Source organism: Apium graveolens, chromosome 7 (genome assembly GCF_009905375.1).
Source record: "Apium graveolens cultivar Ventura chromosome 7, ASM990537v1, whole genome shotgun sequence".
Lineage (NCBI taxonomy): Eukaryota > Viridiplantae > Streptophyta > Magnoliopsida > Apiales > Apiaceae > Apium > Apium graveolens.
The window spans coordinates 11,408,640-11,432,664 of NC_133653.1; the positions used below are offsets into that span (position 1 = coordinate 11,408,640).

A 24,025-nucleotide genomic window follows, 5' to 3' on the forward strand; every position below is an offset into this window, starting at 1 on the left:
GTAATTTATTCCATCAAACAAGCTGTAAATCGATCGTAATAACCCGAGGAAAACTCGCCGCCGACGAGTTTATATAAAATCTGGCGAAACTTCAAATGACAACTCTGTTCGATCCAGGAATCGTCTGATAACGTGCTATATATGAATAGATTGCAAATTTCAAGGGGAACAAAATCCACCCATTTGGAACATCTAATAATCCCTAAATAAGAAACCCCCAAATTCAATCATGAACATTTAAACGAATATAAACCCTAATTATACAATTCGAGAATCAAACCCTAATTTGAACATGTTATTGAACTCCAAATCGATCATATGACATACCAAAATGATCAGGAAGAAAAGATCTACAACATGCAAGCATCAAATCATCCAAACAATAGCTCGAACAAAAATTCATACTTTTAATTCTTAATAATTCAAATATAAATCAGTTTATAGGAAATTACCCTTTGATTCTGGGTTGAAATTGATGGCAGAATCAGATAGGAAATTTTTCAAGCTTCGATTCGAGTATATGCACGCCTTAATCCGATATAAGTAACGCCTCTGAATTTGTGTTTGATTACGAAGAACAGTTTATAATTATAGTATTTTCTCTGTAAAAACTCTGTAAATACTGTTTGCAAATGACTTCTGGTACGAAATAAAATACGGTAAAGGCTATTTATAATTACGGAAAATTAGTATCCCGTTGGATCATTCCAGAAATGGTACGTTTATTTATAAAAACTGATCCAAACGTTACCGGTTTTCAGGATAATTATCCAAATCAATACAATTTGTACTGCGGTCTTGGTCTCAACGCCTGGTTACATGTATTACGAGGTGATAATTGTGATAGTTAAAAAGATCCCGTTTATCGAAAATACGAGTTTTATTGATTTCCTGAAACAAATAATATATCGAAAATGTTACGCCGGGACCCGCACAGGACAAACCGTACGCCGGATCGAAAAAGTCGAAACATGGAAAATGCTCAGAATATTGCAATTAGGTTAGGAGGGAGTTCTCAGAAGAGTTTCGGGTTATAAAAATTTAAAAACGGATGACGCCGGTTGGTTCCCGATTGTATAAAATAGTTTTTAAATACTCGGAAAAAGATTTTATAAAATCCATATATTTCCTATAAAATCATAAATCAACATAAAAATAATTAGGAAGATATGACAATAATCTATGTTTTAATTTGGACATATAAAAATAAAATACTCAATTAATATTATTTTTAAACATTCAAACACATATAACACTTAACAAATAATTCACAGAATAGATACTGAACATACATAATAATTATCTATTAGCAAAAATAATTACACGATATATCCCGGATATTACACAGCTGCCTGCAAGTTACAGGAACACAACTAATGACTCGCATTTTCATGGGAACTCCGACCCCGTGGAATTCCTAGGGCGTTTCAATATTGAGATGAATGTATATCAGGTACCTGACTTGGCACGATGCCATCTTCTGGCGGCCACCTTCAGAGAAGGTGCTCAACAATGGTTCCAAAACTTGGTCCAGCGGTGATCACATATTGGGAACAGATGAAAACCTTATTTCTAACTCAGTTCCAGGCCGTGGTGAAGTATACGCTACTGGTTACCACCCTGGCCAATGTGAAACAGAAGGAGGGGGAAAGTTTGACCTCATACTTCAAAAGGTTCAGTGCAGAGTCTACCTTGGTGAGAGGCGCGACTGATGAGACACTAAAAATACTTCTTATAGCTGGTATGCGCGTGAGAATAGTTTTTTGGAAACACCTGCAAGGAAAGGACCCTGTGTCATTAGCTGATGTACTTGCGCAGGCGGAATCCTTCAAAGCGATTGAGCAATCGCTTTCCGAAACAAAGAAAAATGATAATACCCGCAACTCCAAGGTGTGAACTTAGAGGAGAGACAGATCCGTGAGTCCGAATTATCGGCGGAATGCCCGAAGCCCTAATAGGGTGAACGCCGTGAATATGCGGAGAGAGTGAAGTCCGCCGTCAAACTATGAAAAGAGGGTAAGTAATTACACTCCGCTGGCAGCATCCATTGATCATATCTTTGAGGTAAATAAGGACAGGGGAATTTTCAAGAAACTAGGCCGTCTGACTTCGTGGTAGAGTAGAGACAATAAAAAGTATTTCGATTACCATGAGTCCACCGGCCACGACGCACACGAGTGTCATCACCTAAAAGATGAAATTGAAGAATTGATCAAGGCTGGATATCTAGGAGAGTGGATTGATAAGGTGAAACGACGCAGAGGAAACGATGACAAGGGGAAAGATGGGAGGCATCCCACACAGGCAGAAGATGTCGAAAAGACAGCGGAGGTTAAGTTCCAAAGGGCTGGAAGTATTCGGGCAATTTTCGGAGGACATCCATTTGTTGGTGATAACAATCGAGCGTTGGAAAGGAATTCAAGAGAGGCACGACACCCACCACTCACCAACATTCATAGCTTGGAAGATAAACCTCCAAAAATATTCAAAGGAAAATTTGCTGATATTACGTTCAGGGAGAAAGAGTCAAGGTGGGTGCATCATCCCCATAACGATGCGCTGGTAATAACTATGCTTATTGGGACAATGAACGTGTATCGAGTCTTCTTGGATAATGGGAGTTCTGCGAACATCATGTATTACAGCACGTACAAGAAATTGGGTTTCCCGGACAGTGACATGAATTTTGAGGATGCACACGTCTACGGTTTTACTGGAGAGGCAGTAAGAGTTATGGGTTCAGTTAGGCTTCTTGTCACGCTTGGGGAAGGAGCTCTATCTGTCACTCAAATGATAGACTTCAAAGTGCTGGATCAGGAATCCGCGCACAATGTGTTGGTGGGCAGGCCTTGGTTGCGAGCGTTCAGGGTGATAACCTCGATACATCACTTGATGATAAAATTCCCAACACCTAACGGAGTGGGAAGTCTGAGAGGGTCCCAATATGAATCACGCGACTGCTATCACAAGGCTGTCAAAGAATTTTGCAAGAGGGGGTATGAGGGAAAAGGTCTCCTATTTGAAGATGCGGCGGACATTCAGGAAAAACCAAGTGGAGAGGTTCATGCCCATTATTTCGTGGAAAATCCAGAGGAAAAAGAGACTCATGTAACCAAGACCCATATTTTGACGTTGGGGAATGTTTCGAGGATCCGTAGTGTGGAGGAAGTTGTTGTGAATCATGTAGAAGGGATCATGCAAAAGGAGTTTAACGGAGAAAAGTTGGAAGGAAGAAGTTAAATTTTACAAAGCCTCGAAAGTTGCCTCAGGGTGGATGCTCCTCAAAACGAGGACGCGCCCTTGGAAAGTAAAAATGAAATTGAGGTTGATGCTCCTCAAAACGAGGACGCGCCCTCCACACCTGCATTGCACAGAGTCATGCCTTGTCCTGAGGTGGATGCTCCCACATATGGGGACGCGCCCTCGAACGTAGGAATGGAGGTTGAGGACCCCCGGGACTTTGATTTTGATCTAGATCCCAGAATCCCTATACCCGCCGAGAAAATGGGGCTGATCGAAGACACAATATCTGTTCTGGTCGAAAAGGATGACCCAAACAAGGTTTTGAAGGTGGGATCTCAGCTAAGTGATAAAATGAGGGAAAGACTTACCCGTTTTCTAATTAAAAATCTCGATGTCTTCGCATGGAGTCATTCTGACATGGTGGGAATCGACCCAGGGGTAATGTGTCATCGGTTGAACATTTTTCCTAATTGTACAGGCATACGACAAAAGCGTTGCCCGGTGAGCTGGGAAAGGGCGATAACATTAAAAGAAGAGGTGGACCGACTGTTGGAAGTGGGGTTAATCAAAGAATCTTACTACCCCGAGTGGCTCGCGAATCCGGTGCTTGTGAAAAAGCCGAATGGGAAGTGGAGGACATGTGTAGATTTCACAGTAGTCAATAAGGCTTGCCCGAAGGATAGCTTTCCCCTCCCACGAATTGATCAGTTGGTTGACGCGATGACATGGACTACCTTATTAAGCTTTATGGATGCATACTCCGGTTATAATCAAATTCCCATGTACGGTCCTGATTATGAGCATACATCCTTCATTACTGATAGAGGGCTATACTGCTACATAGGGATGCCGTTTGGACTGATCAACGCAGGCGCGACCTACCAATGATTGGTGAACATGATGTTCAAGAATCAGATTGGAAGAACCATGGAGATATATGTGGACGATATGTTGGTAAAATCCAAGGAGGCAAGCGATCATGTCAAGCATTTGATGAAAATGTTTAACATTCTAAGGAGGTTTCCCACGAAGCTGAATCCACAGAAGTGCGTTCATACTTAATCATAGAGGAATTGAAGCTAACCCTGCAAAGATCAAAGCACTGCTAGATATGAAATCTCTCACCAGTGTGAAGCAGGTGCAAAGCCTAACTGGAAGGATCGCCGCGTTGAACCGATTTGTCTCTAAATCATCCGACATGTGCAAAGAATTCTTTAAGGCGGTCAAAGTGGCAAGGAAAGACTTTGTATGGACGCCAGAATGTGAGGAAGCTTTTAGGAAGATAAAGGAACAACTAGGGAACCCTCCCATGTTGTCAAAACCATTGGATGGGGAGTCCCTGATCCTATACCTTGCAGTTTTTGAGTATTCAATCAGCGTTGTGCTAGTGAGGGAAGAGGGTGCGCAACAGTCACCAGTGTATTATATGAGCAAGCGATTTCACGATGCTGAAACTCACTATACAAGTATGGAGAAGCTGGTTTATGCCTTGATCCTTGCGTCAAGGAAGCTACGCCCCTACTTCCAGGCTCATAGAATTGAAGTACGTACAACATACCCTTTGGGGCAAGTCCTTCACAAGCCAGAATCATCGGGGAGAATGCTGAAATGGGCTGTGGAGTTGGGACAGTTTGACTTGGAGTACATGCTCGTAAAGCAATTAAAGGACAGGCCTTAGCCGACTTCTTGTTGGAATTTGATTCTACGGTTGATGATAAGGCTTTTGTAGCGCTGCATCCCCCTCATACTGAGGAATATTTAGAGGAGTTTCCAAATCCCTGGTGGATCTTGCATGTTGATGGGGCGGTTAACAATGGAGGAGCAGGCGCGGGCATAGTACTCGTATCGCCGGAAGGCCATCATCTGATGAGTGCAATTCACTTCAAATTTTATGCAACGAATAATGATGCGGAATATGAAGCATTGATTAATGGCCTAAAGATCGCTTTAGAAATGGGAGTGCGGAACCTAATTACAAAGAGCGACTCGGAGTTGGTGGTAAACCAGGTGAATGGGGGATTTCAAGCTCGAGGACCGTGGATGGAATTGTACCTGAGGTGCACGCAGCGCCTGATTGGAAAGTTTAAAGAGTTTAGAATGGAATGTGTACCGCGGGAAAAGAACAACAATGCGGATGCCCTGGCAAAAATGGGATCCCAGCAGGAGGCTATGTTGTTGGGATCTATACCCTTAGAAATCCTGGAAATTCCTAGTATCCCAGAGGTAGAGGCGATGCAAGTAGATGAGGCTCCCAGGGAAATATGGATGACGCCCATTCTTGCCTATATTCACAAGGGAGCACTTTCGAAACCCAAAGGCAATCATTGAGTGAACTGTATCCCCGAAGATAAGTTCAAGGCTCGACGGCTCCGCTACCAGGCTGCAAGGTATGTGGTGTACGATGAAGTTCTGTATAAGAGAGGCTTCAATCAACCGTTGCTCAGGTGTGTCAATGAAGAAGAAGGAAATTACATCTTAAGGGAGGTGCATGAAGGAATTTGTGGTAATCACTCGGGGGTAACTCGTTGGCGATGAAAGTTTTACACCAAGGGTACCATTGGCCTACCATGAAAGAAGATGCTGCGAATTTGTTAGAGCATGCGATCGCTGCCAACGCTTTGAAAATTACTCATCTATGCCATTGACGCTCTTGACACCTATGGTAAGCCCATGGTCGTTCGCCATGTCAAATATGCAGTGGCCGCGGTTGATTACTTTACTAAATGGGCAGAAGCTATGTCGTTGGCAACTATCACCACAAAGAAAATTAAAGACTTTGTCTTCAACTCCATCGTGTGCAGGTTTGGTATTCCTTACAAACTTGTCTCTGACAATGGAAAGAAGTTTGACAGCAAGGAGTTGTGGCAGTTATGTGAGGATCTGAAAATTAAGAAAGAGTTTGCAGTGGTCTATCATCCTCAAAGCAATGGGAAAACAGAGGTCGTGAATAAAATAATAAAACATACCCTTAAGACAAAACTGGAAGAACGCAAAGGGAATTGGCCTGAAGAACTCCCAAAAGTGATGTGGTCCTACAACACTACTCCAAGATCTACTACTGGAGAAACTCCGTTTATGCTGACTTACGGGTATGAAGCTATGGTCCCCGTGGAAGTTGGCTCAGGGTTGCTTCGTAGAGATCATTACACGGAGGAAGATGCAGAAGTTAACCAGAGGCTTCATTTGGATCTCTTGGAAGAAGTAACGGAAAACTCCCAATTAAGGCTTACGGCATACCAACAACGTGCCGCGAGGTATTACAATAAGAAGGTAAAGGGACAACTGCTGAAGGTAGGAGATTTGGTGCTCAGGAAGGTGATGCTAAACACAAAGAACTTCCAACATGGTGTATTTGGAGCTAATTGGGAAGGACCATACAAGATAAAAGCAATCTTGTGGAAGGGGACTTATCACCTTGAAGATTTGGAAGGAAAGCTGGTTCCGCGAGCATGGAACGCGGAACATCTTCGAAAGTATTATCAGTAAGGTGCGGCTTTGGCCCCTTACATATCATGTTTACATTATATACTTAGGGTCGTGCCCAAATTATAGGCTAGAAGCAATAAAATTCCTCCTAGCCTAGGGGGTAGTGCATGTACTACTTACCTTAGAACTAGTTGAAGGATCATTTTTTCGAATAAAATTCCTCACAGAACATAGTAGCCATGGGACTGGTGCACTTTTGACACCAGATCACATTATTAATAAAAGCTTTAAAAATTTCCAATAGTTGTTTGTTTGTGAGTTTTCCTAGTTACATGACGCGTCCTCACAATAGGACGTGCCCTGATAAGTAGTCTTATATTTACAAAGGAAGAAACAAAGTGGAAATTAAAAGAAAACTCAAATAAAACTGGAACTAGGACGCGCCCAAGTAATCTTGGTTGATGCTCCTTTAATTTTATGCTCTTTTAATTTTAGAATCCCATAACTGGAAAACAAGGACGCGTCCAGCCTGATATGTCGAAAATACTATCTTCAAAAATCAAAGGTAGACGCGTCAAAGCACTGGGACGCGCCCATATATTGTGTATGGCACAACAGGGATTGAAAAGAGTATAACATGTTATCATATTTGGGAAAAATATATCATACAGGGAATATCAAATAGCCAAAGTAAATGAATTAATATACTCTATCTAGACGCGTCCAAGTACTTGGATGCGCCCTATGGTATATGGTGCTGGAATGGAATTAATACATAAGGAAGACGCACCCTAAAACAAGGATGCGCCCTTTCAGGACATCTACTTAGCTTGTAATAATAAAGGAAATAACATCAAGATCTGAAAGGCGACGCATCCTCGGCTTTGGACGCGCCCCTATGTATGGCTGAAAAAGATTAAGAAAGTAAAAAGGATGCACATGGAGATAACTAAAAAGGGGAAAACGTTATGAAAGGACCAACAAAAATAATTCAGAAGCAACGCGTCATAAGTTTACAACTTGCAAAGCTTAAAAGGGCCTGCACCTTTGAGATAGTTCAAATAAGAAAGTTCATAAATAGAGAGCAGACGCGTCCTAGGCAGGGGGCGCGTCATGTGGTTTAGCTTGATTTGTTGGAGAAGAAGGTTGAGGTGGTGCTTGGTGTGGAGAAGGGGCAGGAGACGCGTCCTCCTCTTCCAAGCTAAGGATGATCCTCTTGCTCTTGATGGAATCCGCAACTCTGACTTTGAAGTCATTTACCTATTTATGGGTGTCTTCATCAAATTTGGAGAAAGGATATTCTGGGTCATTTGCTATAAACCCAGAACACCATTCCTCGAACCCAGCTGCAAAACCATTTTGGTATACCAACTTCTTCTCTTCCTTCCATTCATGCAACCTGTTGTCATTTAGAGTATCCAGCTCCAGTTGCATGGTGGAATTCAAAGTTACAACACTCTCCATAGCCTTCTCCATAGAGACAACAGTACCTTCAAGTTGCGCTTTTTCACCCTCAAGATGCGTCATATCTTCTTGCAGTCGCTTGATCTCAGCATCTTTTGCTTGGGTGAGCAAGGTAATGCTCTTCTCTAGAGATCTGATTTTGTCTTCAGCCTGGTTTTTAGCAGTGTCAGTGACAGCAAGACGCGCCCTGAGTCTAGCAGCCATGTTGACACTACGCCTTGTATGTAAATAGAGTTCAGCTGCTGCTCTCACCATGGCTTCTTCAGTCTCCTGCTCTGTTCTGAATGTCCAGACCCTTACTTCCTCTTCAGTGAAGGTCCCAGATGAGGACGCGCCCAGATATCTGAGGACGAAAGATTAATTTTCAGGAATTGTCTTTTGGCGTTTGGGGGGCGCGTCCTCCTTTTCAGAGATGTTCAACACATTAGTCTCAATGATCTTGGGTGGAGGGGAAGGAGTCACAGCAGGCAAAGGATCTTTGACTTTTGGATCTGGCTTAACAGAAGCCTTCTTCCTGGCTCTCAGTTTCTTAGTGGCCCCAATGGCAAACCCTTTAGGAAGAGAAGTCATGTCTGTGGCATAAACATGAAAAAACGTTAGACATGGACGCGCCAAGTTATGAGGACGCGCCCGCGCCCTATAATTTATGACAGTAATATTAAAATGGCAAGTGCATATAATGGTTTTATACACAATAAAATTTTATGAAACACTGGATGTGTCCTGTGTGATATGATGTATCCTGTGAGGACCATACAATGTAACAGTTTTTTGCAAGCATCTAAACCACATAAAGGATACAAAGACGCGTCCTGATAGCAAGACGCTCCCAGAGCAAAATGTATAGATTGTAAATACATGTGTATATGTCAAGTAAAATGGAAGCGGTGCGTATGATGATGCACATATGACGCATCCTAACTCTATGACGCGTCCTATGTCTAATAATTCTTACCTTGCTCTAAGTCCACTTGTCTACTAATGTCCAGTTGGACTAATTCTGTTGCATTGAGCCCCTAGCCTATTCAGAAGCGATAAGGATGGGTTTCCCATTATAAAAATCACGATATTTACAAATGGAAACCACCCTTTCGGACAAAGCCCCAATCTTTTTAAGATTGGCTTCTGTAATCATCTCTTTGAGATTAAAGTGCTTCTCAGCGTATGCCAGCACCTTCTCTGCTCTCTTTTTTCTCTTTCCCGTTAGCTCTTTTTGGGTTCCTTTGTCTAAAGAAGAAACGAGGATGTCAAAATCAGACTAAAAAAGAAAATTAAGAAGCAAAACGCGTCCTAAAATAAGGACGCGTCCTGTTGATATTTCTTACTTGGCTCTAGGTTGAAGCGTACGCGGGCCCTTTTCACGTCATAATTATAGAAGAACGGTTCCTTCCAGTCTCACTTGTGGCTGATTTTACCTTCATTAAACCCTTTGTTGTTCAACCATTTGTTGACAACCAAGAAGTGGTAGCCTGGGATAGACTTCCTGATGCTGAAGAAATAGCTGAATTCTTTCATGGAGGGCGCGCCCAACCCCAAGTTACGGTACATGATGTATAAGGCCCATGCTAGTTTGTAGGAGTTTGGGGATAACTGGATGGGGGAATCATCGTACCATTTCAAAATCTTCTTGATGTAAGGATGTAAGGGCGCGCCCACACCCAGAAAAATAAGTTTTGGAGTGAGAACCATCCTGGGGATCCTTAGATTTTCCATATTAAAGATATGAGGCCTCATCGTGCGAAGCGGACGCGCCCAGATGCCCTCCATGTCATAATATTTCATTGTCCACCCAATCTCCAAATCTGTTACACTGGATTTCATACCAACACAAGCTAATTTGTTTCTCTCTTCCTCCAGACCTTCTTCTCTGTCTCAGGAAGATCTTCAAGTTCCTTCCAGTCGAAATCAAGCTCAACATCGTCTGGCTCCCAATGCTCTAATGGAGAGACAGACTATTGAGGGGAGATGGGGTATTTGTCAGAAAATTCACCCTCGCTATGAGGAGAGGGCTCGTCCTCCACATGGGACGCGTCCTTAGTTGGAAATGCTGCTCGAGCGGGTGAGGATGCGTCCTCATCAAGAATGGCCTTGTGTTGTTGGGGTTTACTGGATGATGGGATAATTTCATCGTCGGTCCAATATTGCATTGTTGAGCTTCGTGCAGTCTGGGAAGTCCTCTTACGTTTCAGTTTCTTCTTGCCAATCCTTGTACTTATGGGGACATTATCCATAGATCCGGAACTCGAATTCGACATGATTGAAGTCTTTGATTTGAGAGATTCAAAGGCACGAGCTTCTGCTTTAAGGAAAGAATATGTCCTATGATGCTCAGGAAGTTCAGGATCAAAGGTAAGGGGAGGTGGAGAATCAAGCCCAAGGAGTGTGTTGAAAGCTTTGAATGGGTGAAATGGAGAGGATGAAGACGCGTCCTCCAGCTGAAATAAGAAGGAAAAATTTTTGAGGACGCGTCCATCACTAAAGGAAAAGAAGGCCCTAAAAATATGTAAAAGAAAAGATATGTATGAGCATAAGGAAAAGAAGAAAGAAAGTGGAAATATGGGATTCTATGCGAGGACGCGTCCTAGGGAATCTATCGCACAGAGTGAGTTAAAGGGTTAAGAAAAACTATGACGCGTCCTAGTTTGATAACACGTTTGCTTTATTCTTGTTGAAACAATTTAAGCTACGATGGGTAAATTATGTAATAAACAAAAAATAGGACGCGCCCTCGGTGGTAGACGCGTCCACCATGGTTGAAATACAGCAGAATTTAAATCGATTATGGTCAATTTGGGGAAATTCAATTAAAATCCTAGAAACATTCAATTAGAAATCAAAGAAGCAAAAGATGGAAATTTACGGATACATACACATATGCCTACAATAAAAAAATGAAGAATAGTTCATGGGTAAACAGAGTATATGAACGGTTTTTTATCTATTACAGTCAATTTGCTTGGAGAATCGAAGAAATAAAAGAGTATCTACATACCTTAGAACTTGGGGGGTTGACTGATTGTAAAAACTTGGAAAATGGCCGATTGAATCGCCGGGTTTTCGAACCTAACTCCTTGCTGCGGCGGTGATGGCAGTTTTGGAGAGAGAAAAAAAGAGTAAAGTAAGATTGTCGGTTGGTGAGAGGTATTTATAGATAAAGGAGGATGATGACGTGTCTGATAGCTGTCACGCAATGGCTATAGAATAGTTTATTTTTGGAGGATACGTATACAAAGCAATGACGCGCCTATCATAGAGGACGCGTTCTGATGTTTAACGAAGGGGCAATCCAAATTTTGCTTGTGGTTTTTGAGTAAAAATTCCAGTTTTATTTTTAACTGCAAATGGAATTTGGGGGGTAGTTATTATACTCAAAATTTGGCATTGGATCAATGCGGGTCAAACGCGGGGTAATTAAAGTCAAAATCGGTGTTGCGTTGTAATAGAGGGTATCAGAACGCGTCCAAGGTACCTAGGACGCGTCCACCATAGTGAAAGTGTACGTTGAAGAATGGTTTTGTGGCAAAGAGGTTTGGAGTGCGCACCTACGAAGTAGGATGCATCCTGTATGTATGGATTGTCATATAAGCTTTTATGAAGGTCAGGACGTGTCCTGTATTTGTGGAGTGTCATGAGGGATGTTAGCTGGAGAAATGATACAGGCTTTATGAAGGTCAGGACGCGCCCAATGCCTTAGTCCTATATGTGGAATATGCATTCTCAAGGTTAAGCTCAGGACAAAGCATGCATGGAAAGGAGCAATGGAGGGTTATTTCTAACGTATTTGTTGCATGTACTCTTTGAAGAATTCCCTTTTTGAGACGGTCAAGGAGGGGGGTGTTCGTGAAAAGCTTGAAGGCCTCCAGGGGTATGCCTGATGATTGAAGGCCTCCTCTTATATTCAACGGGTGTCTTTGTTGGGGATGTGGGGTTAACTTTGGTGTATGCTTTGGGAACTCTGTTTTTGTATTCAACAGGTGCCTCGTTGGAGAACTTTGAAGTCATCCTGCACTTTGCACTCAAGAGCTTGGGATCACCTGTCCTGCTATCTGGTAGGTTATCTTCATTCGGGGGACAGGGACGCGTCTGCCATTTGGGGTGAACCGTGGCTACACCTGCGTCCGTAAATCAAGGGAGATAGCTGTAGTGAAGTGTTATCCTTGCGCATGAAGATGCACTATCCGTGAATTCCTACGATTGCGGACGAGCCTTGGGCCTTCGCGGTTGGGCCTTATAGTTGGACATTCCTAAAGCTAGCGGAAGATGGATTCTGGATGGGCTTCTACCGGGCCTAGGAATAAGAAGTCTAAGCCCAGTAGATTTCTTGTTCCCCAAGAACTATGTCAGGCTTGATCCCTATATAAAGGATACGTAGGCACATTGAGAGGGGTAAGAAGTTGAGAGCTGATAAGGGAGCCACCACTTACTCTGATCAATCTCAGCCTAAAACAACCACAAACCACCACACACCGCTTGATTTTCCGGTGAAGAATAACCATCATAGATCTTAATTCCGGCTAGAAACCTCAATCTTTATTTTTACCAGATTCCTCCGTCAACAAAGATCTTGATCAATTGTCTATTTCAGAAACGGGCTTCTTAATGTTGGAGTTAAATGGAGAGCTTATCGTCCTGTACATTGGATTTAGGTACGATTATGTAAGAGGAGACGATACCACCCTTCCAGGCATACCGTGTAAAAGGAAGTTTGATTGGCCTACCAAAGCTTGGATTCCCCCAAGGAGCTTAGGAGATCAAACATTATTTATTGGGCACCGCCTATGTTATTCCATTATAAAAGTTGGGAACGAACAAGCATGAAGTACATGAGTATTATCAAATGCGTTTTATTATTATTTTGATCTTTGATACATTATTTACTCATTTGTAAATGGTGTCCTTGTTCAGTATAACTACAATCCAGCTTCTAAAGGCACCGTGTAGAATGAAATGTTAGTATGATTCAGCGATTAGGGATGATGATTACTGTTATTATATGTTAGAACCTCCTGTCATATGATGAAATGGAAACAACAACAGAGGTACGTTGTTGAGCCCCGTCTTTAGTTGCATATCTATCTATTTATATACTATTATATTAGAGACGAAACAATGAAAGTTTGGTTGGTAGTCGGTCTGGTCACCGTAATTATAGTAATATTTAAAATTAACACTCTCAAAAATAGAATACGATTCACGATGTAATTATATAAATACAAATAGAATTGTAATATGTCTAATGGTTTTGATTTAAACAAAATAATATATAATATTAAATAAAATTATACTATTGATCCAATCCTAAATAAAAAATAAAAATAAATTACGTACAATTAGTTGGATTTGTAGCCTCAGATTAAAATAAAATAATAAACACTGGTAAAAATTTGAAAGCAAATTCGTTTGTTCAATATAATTTAATCAGGCTAAAACAAAAAAAATAAATGAAATGAGTTAAAACAAAATAAATTGAAAGTAAATTCGTTTGGCAGATATAATGTCATCAGACTAAAATAAAATTATACATGTTATCAGTTCAGTCTAAAACATAATTGTTAGTCCCTTAACAATATAACAAGAATTACAGAAGGGGGTTGAATGGAATTCTTGAAACTTTTTCTTGAATAAAAATTGTTCTAACTCAATTATATATATCAGTGTGAATTGATTAGCAGAATGCGGAATAATAACTTGAAATGAATCAAAACACAAGTGTTAGTCCCTTAACAATATAGCAAGAATTACAGAAGGGGGGTTGAATGGAATTCTTAAACCTTTTTCTTAAAATAAAAATGTTCAAACTCGAATACAAATATAAGTATTTTGATTAGCACAATGCGGAATAAAAACTTAAGTGAATCAAAACATAAGTAATTAAAAACAAGTGTCTTTAAAAACTTTCTGGTGGATTTAACAATTCCACCAGAGATATATATTATATCGAGAGAACTCTGTGTGCAAGAATGCTCACAGCTACTTACAAATTTGAATTACCGAGAATACAGAGAAATGCTAATAATTCTGCTTCCAAATGTTTCTCTCCTTTTTTTTTGTATCTCAGATCTTAGTTTCTATTTGCTACTTGTTGGTTTATATATTACCAAGATTACAAAGTCAAAAGATAGAATCATTATAAAAACTATCAGTTTTTATGCTTTGCTACTTTGTTCTCTATCACCCAGTTAATAGGCTTCCTCATTCCATTTGCATACATCTTGACGCATATAAACAGTTGTCACTGTCAACTGATGTTTGAATTCTTTATCAGTTGGGTTCATGATCATCCGTCGGATTGTTAATCATCCGTCGGGTTATTGATCATCCGTCGGGTGCTTTGTAGGTTATCCGTCGGGTAGCAATCAGGCACTTGACTTCATTTCACTTATGCAGAATTATAAGACATCATCTATGTACAATTAATCAACCTATTCTGCATATCTAGTTAAAGTCCACATGACTTATATGCTACTACAGAATCTATACAAAGGTGTATACAGAAATGTGCTATAGACTCATTATTACATAAGCTTCTCACTCGATGGATAATAAATCATTATCCGTCGAGACTATAAATATTTATCCATCGGGACTAAAATTCTTATCTGTCGAGTGCTACATTATTTCACTAAGTAAAATCTACTTAGGTGTTTTGTTTGTGAAATCATCAAGTACACAACATATGCACAACAATCTCCCCCAATTTATGTCTACTGGAATTGTAGCCATAAATTAAGAGATACTTGATGATAAAAAAACATCCTAAACATACAGCTTTAAAGAAAAGTAGATAATACTGAAAGTGCTTCAAATAATCAAAATGTACAAAGTTTGGCTCACAGTCATTTTCAAGATGCTCCTCTAGCCTGAGCAGATTTATCTAGTTCCTTGAAGGTCTGGATATTCTTTCAAGCTTTCTATTATTTTCATCAATCTGATTTTGGAGCTGCCTGCGGAATTCCAGTTCATTAGATTCTAAGAGATTTAGCTTTTCTTGCATTTCCAAGAGAGTCTCATTGCTGGAGATGCTCAGTTGGTCTTCTAATCTGAAGAATCTTCTCACACCTTTGTCATCCATGAACTCCATCAGCCAGTAGGGCCTCAGATGCACTATTCTCCTTGTGTAAGGGATGATTAGAGTTTTTGGGAGTGCATCTTTAGCTCTAACCTCCTTAGTTCTTCAATCTTCTTCAATACTAGTCTTCTTGCAGTGACATTGAACCCAAAGTTCTTCTTGAAGGATGAATAAACTTTAATCAGTACAGCTTGGCTCTCTTGAAGAATCATGTGAAGTGGCCACTGAATCTCCTTTCCTCCTTTGTACTTGAACACTAACCTTTCAGGTATGTTTCTGTATGCATCAATTCCCCTCACTTTATCTAGTTCATCCAGATAGAGGTTTAGATCAGAAAATTCTTTGATGTCACATAAGTACAAGTAGTCTCCCTTATTGACTTTGGGCTGAGCTTTGACTACAGATTTGGATTTGAGGGGTGACAGCTTCACTTTCTTGACTGCCCTTGACTTTGTCCTTTTTGGCTTGCTAAGGATTGGTAGACTGAAGTCAGGAATTGATATATTGTCCCATTCTATTGGCTCATCCTTGGGCACAATAGGTTCACCATGAATGTTCCTGTAGGGATCCACTACCCTTATATCTTCAAATACCACAGAGGGCTTTGATGCTTGAGTTGTAGCTAGTGTGGGTTCCTTAGGAAATTGATCTCCCAATTCCTTGTCAACAATATCCAGTTTCCTTTTTGTTCTTTTAGCCAATTCTTTCTTTCTTGGAGATTTCTTCTATTCTTCAACTTTTTTCCTTGATTCAGTAGCTTCAGATGGTTGAGAGGGAATTTGTTGTGATGAATTCACAGCCTGTAGCTTGGCCAAGATAGCAATATGCTCTTTCTTTTGTTTAGCCTTCTTTGCATCTAGAACAGCTTGCTTCTTTTCCTGCTTTAATCTGGCTTTTTCTTCTCTCTTTACTTGAGCAAATTGAGGATGTCCAGCTACCACACAAATTTCCTTTCCATTTCAGAATATCTTAGCAATTCTCCTTTTTGAAGCTGAATCAGTTGGATCTTTATAGAAAACAATTGATCTTGACAGAAGCTTCTTCTCATCAGGCTTGGGTGTCTCATACACAGTGTCCAAGGGGTTCTTCAAGGATGATTTTGAGTAGTTTTCCCTTGGTTTAAAAATCATTTCAGCCTTTGGAGACTTGATGCAGGAAGATTGTCCTCTTTCCAGATAGTTCATGCTCATCTCATTCACACTGATTTGCTTGGCTTGAGAATGATGGATGGCTGACTTAACTGGTGTAACACCCCCAGATCCGGGGTCGGGGATCCGGGTCGTCACGGTCTTTCTTTCCACAATATCACTTCACTTAATTAATAATAATAACCTTATGCTGTGACCCCACACTAACACACACCACAACCCGTTATAGTCTTAGAGATGAAATTGAAATAAGTACAAGTCTTTGAATCCACAATTTAAAAGTTATTACAACCCAAAATGATTACTTGATAAATTTACAGTTAATTGCCATTATCTGCCACAAGTTATAATTATACATAATTGATTCTCAAAAGTAGATGGTCTGATCTACAATAGATCTACCTCTGCAGCTATAGCAGCTACAACATCATTGGGAAGACGCGGGACGCTTCCCACGCGCTTGCGCTGGGTCTGCTGGAGTCTGGCCATCTTTCCTAACTGTTGTTGTGTGATGAAGAAATAAAGCAAGAGTGAGCCTTACAGCTCGCAAGATAATATATAGTGATAACAATAATATAAGTATCTAAATGGATACTTACTAGAATCTTTTATCAAGTGTAAGATAATTACTTACTAGATATAAGTAAAAACAAGGGATGAAGTTACCAAATACTTCACTACACTTATATCATTTATAAAGCTACTTGAACTACCACTGTTCAAAGTATAAAGAGTTTTCAACAGTTCATCACATAGATGAGACTACAAGACAAGATTTGAATAGATTAAATCTTTGAAATTTTATTAAAGGAAATGAAGTCATGATATACTTCATTAAGTTCTGATATATATATATATCCACATATACATCTTCTTTATACAATTTCCTGAAAACCTCTGTCATGTAAAGTATGAACAGAGTTGCAATATCCAATAAATTTGGAAAGGAAAAGAATTTTGGCATAAACCAGATATCTTGCTGATCAGGCAAAGATACCCATAAGTAACATTTTCTACTAGTAGATGGACGAATTCCCCACTGGTCATCACCCTGGTCGTAATAGGACCTTATGCTGGACTGCCACTCAGCCACTTATGCATTTGATGGACTCCCACTGAGCCACTTACACTATCATGGACGCCCACTGAGCCCATGTTGCTTATGCCGACTCAATAGATGGACTTACTTCCCGAACGTTGGGTAAGTAATCAATTCATTTACCAAAACTGCAACCTTGTTGCGAATATAAAATACACCACAGAGCCGAATCCCTCAGGTTTTGAGCGAGTATTTAAATCCCCTTAAAAAGGAAGATCTTAAATATAAAAATGAGTTTTGGGATCCGCTCTAACTTTTAAAAATTATTTTGAAGACTCGAAAACACTTTAAAGAGTGTTTGGAGTAAAGCTGATTTAATGAAGTAAATCAGTCCCCAGAATATTTAGAAAATGTCTGAATATTATTATTTAAATAATATTCCCATAAAGAATAATCTTTATAAAATAATTGAAGTAGAAGTATTAAAACTTATACTTGAAATGAGTATTAAATAACCAAAGATATACTTATATGAAAGTACTATCTTTATTTGAATAATCGAAAATAAGTTTGATTATTGACACCTTATTCTTTAATAAAATAAAAAATATATCTCAGCAAATAATCGGAGTCATAGATCCTCAAATGAATATTCAAATAATATTCATTAAATAATATAAACTGAGTCATAAGCCCTCGAATGAATATTCAAATAATATTCAAATAATAAAATAAAAGGAGTCATAAGTCCTCGAATGAATATTCAAAATAATATTCATTTAATATAAAGGAGTCATAAGCCTTCGAATAATATTCGAAATAATATTCAATAATAAAATAAAGTTAAAGTTATCGAATAAACCTTATTCGATTAATAGTTTTGAAAACTATGACCATATATATATATAAGTATATATATATATATATATATTTATATCCATATATACAAAATCTACTCGGGATCCTCGACTCCCGGTTTTAGAAAATATTTTCACCTTTGGGTCCCTATACTAAGGGTATATGCAAATTACCGCTATCCTCTAGCATAGGTATTATCAACTGAATCAACAGATATATATGGAAAGAATACGAAACAGGCATGCATATATATATACCATAGCAACATGCTTCAATATATTGCAACATTTGCTAATTAACCAACATGCATCTATCGCAAGATAATGCAAATACCTATATACATCACAACAACAGTTATAACTGGTAGAAAACTTGCCTGAGCGACTTGGGGTGATAAAAGGCTCGGGACGAGTCTGGTAACCTATAAACAACAAGTAAGTTGGAATTAAACCAAAGTCACTTGTAAATCTATACTTTAACTAACTTAGACTCTAACGCTTGTTTTGCGCTTACTGATTTGCTTAAGTCACTCGGGTACCCTCGGCTCCACCATTTTTAATAATTTAACCTTTACGAGTTTTAAGACGATTCCTTCGCGAGTGTCTTACCAACTGCCTAACACACTTACCATAAATGTTTCATACATTAATTAACCCTTTTTGGTCTTTAACCTATGTTTCAAAGTAAGGCGAGGGGAAAAGTTTCGTTCGCGAAACGCCGTTACATGAAACGGTCGTTTCTCCTAAACCGTGCATCAGAATCGAACAAACTACATATCAAAACGAAGCTAGTAACATGAGCTATCTAAAAATGGCAATGGTCATAATCTAGCAGGGGGTTCTCGGTTCCTAATGTTATGCACAAAAACAGTCTAAAGAAAATCGGACGTTACGACGGCTATGTTTACGCGATTTCCCAATTTTAAACCATTCAAAACCAACCCAATTCAACCTCAAATCCAACATACAACCAACATCCATCCTTATCACATCATAACAACCCCAACCAATTCAATTTTAACATTCATACTTATGCCTAAGCTTGAATTTAACTATACTACAATCTTTTAACCAAAACAACAAGATTTACCAATCCGATTCAATACCATTTCAAATCCCAAACTCTAAATCACAACATCAAGCTACAATATCACCCTACTAATCAAAATCATCTTATAATACATAGGAATCTAGGGTTTGGAGATGATATACCTTCCTTGAAGTGGTGGGAGGAGCTAGGAAGCCTTAAGAAGCTTTGAGAAGTCTTAGGAATGCTTGGATCTTCAAGGAAAACAAGAAAAATTTCAATTTAAAAACTTGAAAACACTATTCATAGTCTTCTTCTTTGATTAAATGAAGAAGATGGAGAAGGAATTGATGGATTAAACTCATGATATAGCCCTAACTAAGCATGAAGATGATTAGGGAATTAACTCACCAATTTAGGAAGCTTGGATCTTGAATTTTTGAAATTTCTTGCCTTTTGAATAGTAAAAAGCCGAGAGCTCTCAAGAACAAAGCCTTGGTTTCTTTTTGATTTTGATGAAGAATGAATTTGCTTGGCTTGGTTGATTTGTTTTTGTGTTTGATTTAGTTAATTACCTTGTTGCCCTTGAATTTGTGTGGTTCTCATTCAACCACACCTCCTTCCTTCCCATGTCATGCCTATGTCATGTTGTGATGTCATCTTTCCCTCCTTGTCCTCCTCTCATTGGTTGGGTGACATCACTCCCTCTAATCCCTTTGCTTAACTTCCTAATCGTTTGCCTAATGACCGCTGATCTGTTATACTGTTCGCTTAACTTTCGTTTTCGTTTATCGTTTGAAGGATCATACCCGGGATCTTATTACTTAGGTTCCCTTAACCTTTCTCAATACATTATATTCCTTTTTATGATCCTCTATTATAATCCTTTAATTTAAATCCTTTTTATCTTGTTACCTTATACTCAATTCTCTCCGTATCTAGTGGATTTCCGGGAAAAACCAAAGTGTTCGGAATTTGGATTCTGACGATCTTTACATACACTCATATACCGTATAGAGTACTAATGAAATCTCAGAATATCCATAACAGAACCCCTACATAGTGTGGCATGAAAAGTTTTCTCATTCAACTAAAACACTATTCACAAGGGTTACAAAAAGTTGAAAATTTTGGGGGTTATTACAGCCTCCCCTCCTTAAAAGGATTCCGTCCCGGAATCAAACAGAAAACAAATGGGGGTACTTTTCTAGCATTGCGCTCTCTAGTTTCCAAGTTGATTCTTCCACATTATGATTCTGCCATAGTACTCTGACTAGCTTGATCACTTTGTTCCGAAGCACCTGCTCCTTCTTATCTATAATCCTTACTGGCTTCTCCACGTAAGTTAGATCTGGCTGCATATCCACCTGCTCGTACTCCACTATATGTCTGGCATCCCGATGATACTTCCTTAGCATTGACACATGGAACACATTATGAACTTGTTGCAAATTAGGGGGTAAGGCTAGCTCGTAAGTTAACTTTCCAATCCGTCTTAATATCTCAAAAGGTCCAATGTATCTTGGGCTTAGTTTTCCTTTCCTTCCGAACCTCATTAATCCCTTCCAAGGGGATACCTTTAGCAGTACTAAGTCCCCTACTTCATATTCCTTGTCCTTTCGGGCTAGGTCTGCATATTTCTTCTGTCTGTCTTGGGCTGCTACAAGTCGCCCTCTGATAAGATCCACTATATCTTTGGTCCTTTGGACCACTTCGGGTCCGAGCACCTTCCGCTCTCCTACTTCATCCCAGTATAAGGGAGATCGACACCTTCTTCCGTACAGGGCCTCATAAGGCGGTATTCCGATGCTAGCATGAAAGCTATTGTTATAAGAAAACTCGATCAACGGCAAGTGATCATCCCAACTCCCTTTAAAGTCTATTGCACAGACTCTCAACATATCCTCTAGTGTCTGGATGGTCCTTTCACTCTGCCCATCCGTCTGGGGATGATACGCGGTACTCATATTTAACTTAGTCCCCGCACATTCCTGAAAGCTCCTCCAAAATCTGGAGTTGAACCTGGGGTCTCGGTCTGAGACAATGGACGCTGGGACTCCATATCGCGTTACTATTTCCTTAAGGTAAATGTCCACCAGTCTATCGACTGTGTATCTCTCATTGATAGGAATGAAATGAGCTGACTTTGTCAGTCGGTCTATAATTACCCATATGGCGTCGTGATTGGCTTTCGTCCTTGGCAATCCTACAACAAAATCCATCACTATTTGTTCCCATTTCCATTCGGGAATCTCCAGGGGTCGTAAGAGTCCACTGGGTCTCTGGTGCTCTGCCTTTACCCTTTGGCAAGTCAAATATTTGCTTACCCATTCTGCTACGTCCCTCTTCATGTTGGGCCACCAGTAATATTCCCTCAAATCCCTATACATCTTGGTACTTCCCGGGTGAATGGAATACCTTGAACTATGGCTTTCATCCAATATCTCATCTTTAAGCTCTTGAACATTCGGAACCCAAATCCGGTAGGAGTACCTCATTATCCCTTTATCATCTTTCTCAGTATGGATCTCCTCTCCAGTCATTGACTCTCTGCCTTCATTCATTATTTTCTCCTGGCACAATCTGATCTTTTCCAATAATTCTGGCTACATTGAGATCTCAAAAAGCTTTTCAGTTCCGGTTCCGGTTACCTTTATTTCTATTTCCATTCTCTCAAAATCCCTTATCAATTCTTCCGAAGTCGTTATCATTCTGAGTCTTTCCTTTCTACTAAGGGCATCAGCCACCACATTGGCTTTCCCTGGATGATAGAGAATCTCACAATCATAGTCCTTGATTAGTTCTAACCATCTCCTCTGGCGCATGTTGAGCTCTTTCTGCGTAAATATGTACTTGAGGCTCTTATGGTCTATGAAAATCTCGCACTTCTCTCCATACAAGTAGTGCCTCCAAATTTTTAAGGCAAATACTATTGCCACGAGCTCAAGGTCATGAGTAGGATATCTAACCTCGTATTCCTTCAGTTGTCTTGACGTATACGCAATCACTTTACCGTGCTGCATAAGCACACATCCTAATCCTTTGTGCGACGCGTCACTATATATCACAAAATCTCCTTTTCCGTCCGGCAATGCCAATACCGGAGCCGTTATCAACCTTTTCTTTAATTCCTGAAAACTGTTCTCGCATTTCTCCGTCCATTCAAACTTCTCTGTCTTACGAGTAAGTCGTGTCAAAGGGGCTGCGATCTTCACAAAGTCCTGTACAAATCTACGATAGTAGCCGACCAATCCTATAAAACTCTTTACCTCTGTGGGTGTGGTTGGCCTTTCCCAATTTGAGACCGCCTCTATCTTGGAGGGGTCGACCAATACTCCTTCTTTATTGATCACATGTCCTAAAAACTGTACTTCATTCTGCCAGAATTCACACTTCGAGAATTTGGCATATAACTGTTCCTCTCTGAGTATTCCTAGAGCTATCCTCAAATGCTCTGCATGTTCTGTCTCAGTCCTTGAGTAGATCAAAATATCATCGATAAAAACTATCACATATTTGTCCAAGTACTTCTTAAATACTCTATTCATTAAATCCATGAAAGCCGCTGGGGCGTTGCTTAATCCAAAGGACATTACCAAGAACTCATAATGCCCATACCTGGTACGGAATGCTGTCTTGGGAATATCTTCGGGTTTAATCTTCAGTTGGTGATATCCAGTTCTCAGGTCGATCTTGGAAAAATAAACAGCATCCTTTAGCTAGTCGAATAGATCGTCTATTCTAGGTAATGGGTACCTGTTCTTTATGGTTAGCTTGTTCAACTCTCGATAGTCTATGCACAGCCTCATGCTCCCATCTTTCTTCTTAACAAATAAAACTGGTGCTCCCCATGGAGACACACTGGGTCTTATCATACCCTTATCCAAGAGTTCCTGCAATTGGATAGCTAATTCCTTCATTTCTAACGGGGCTAACCGGTAAGGTGCTTTTGAAACTGGCGCCGTCCCTGGGGCTAACTCAATAGCAAATTCAATCACTCTATCGGGTGGTAATCCCGGAAGGTCTTGTGGGAATACATCTTCAAATTCGTTGACTACTGGAATATCTTGTAAGTTGGGCACCTCCTTCTGCGTGTCCACCACATAGGCTAGGTAGGCCTCATTTCCTTTTCGTAGCATCCTTTTAGCCTGGGCCATGGTCAAAAATTTCTGCGTCTGCCTCTTTCCTTTAAATATAACTTCTTTCTTCCCTGGGACATTTAGCTTAACTTTCTTCCCTTTACAGTCTATCTGAGCATCATTGCTAGATAGCCAGTCCATTCCCAAAATTACATCAAACTCCCCTAATTTAAAAGGAATCAGATCAACACTAAAGGATTGCTCCCCTATGCCTATCTCACAGGCGGGGTGAATCTGGTTAACAGGAATAATTTCATGATTGGCTATTTCTACTTGCAAGGGTTCTATCAAGGGTTCAGCCTTAAGTCTTAACTTACGCGCAAAGTCCTTTGATATAAAAGATTTAGTTGCTCCCGAATCAAATAAAACATTTGCACTGACTGAATTTAGAGAAAGGGTACCTGCTATCACATCTGAATCTTTCATAGCATCCTGGACTGTCATGTTGAAAGTCCTCGCAGTAGGTGGCTTATTAGAAGCAGCCCTGCTTGCTCCCGAAGCTGCTGGTTTGTTCATTGGGCATTCCCTCTTCCAATGACCCGGGCGTCCACACTGATGACAAGTGGTGGTTGGAATGACGGCAGGGGTTGATGATGGGCACTTAGTTGAATAG

The 24,025-nt window shown here is 40.0% G+C and overlaps 2 protein-coding genes across 2 annotated transcripts; both read left to right on the forward strand.

The window, feature by feature from the left end:
* The first annotated feature begins 1,512 nt into the window (after positions 1-1,512).
* Positions 1,513-3,240, forward strand: LOC141673245 (uncharacterized). The gene is made up of 2 exons (XM_074479975.1): positions 1,513-1,890; positions 2,119-3,240. Exons 1-2 carry the CDS (start codon positions 1,513-1,515, stop codon positions 3,238-3,240), a joined length of 1,500 nt encoding a protein of 499 aa, XP_074336076.1.
* Positions 3,241-4,354: 1,114 nt separating this feature from the next.
* Positions 4,355-5,571, forward strand: LOC141673246 (uncharacterized). The gene is made up of 2 exons (XM_074479976.1): positions 4,355-4,786; positions 4,915-5,571. The coding sequence occupies exons 1-2, from the start codon at positions 4,355-4,357 to the stop codon at positions 5,569-5,571; spliced, it is 1,089 nt and encodes a 362-aa protein (XP_074336077.1).
* The last annotated feature ends 18,454 nt before the right edge of the window (positions 5,572-24,025 follow it).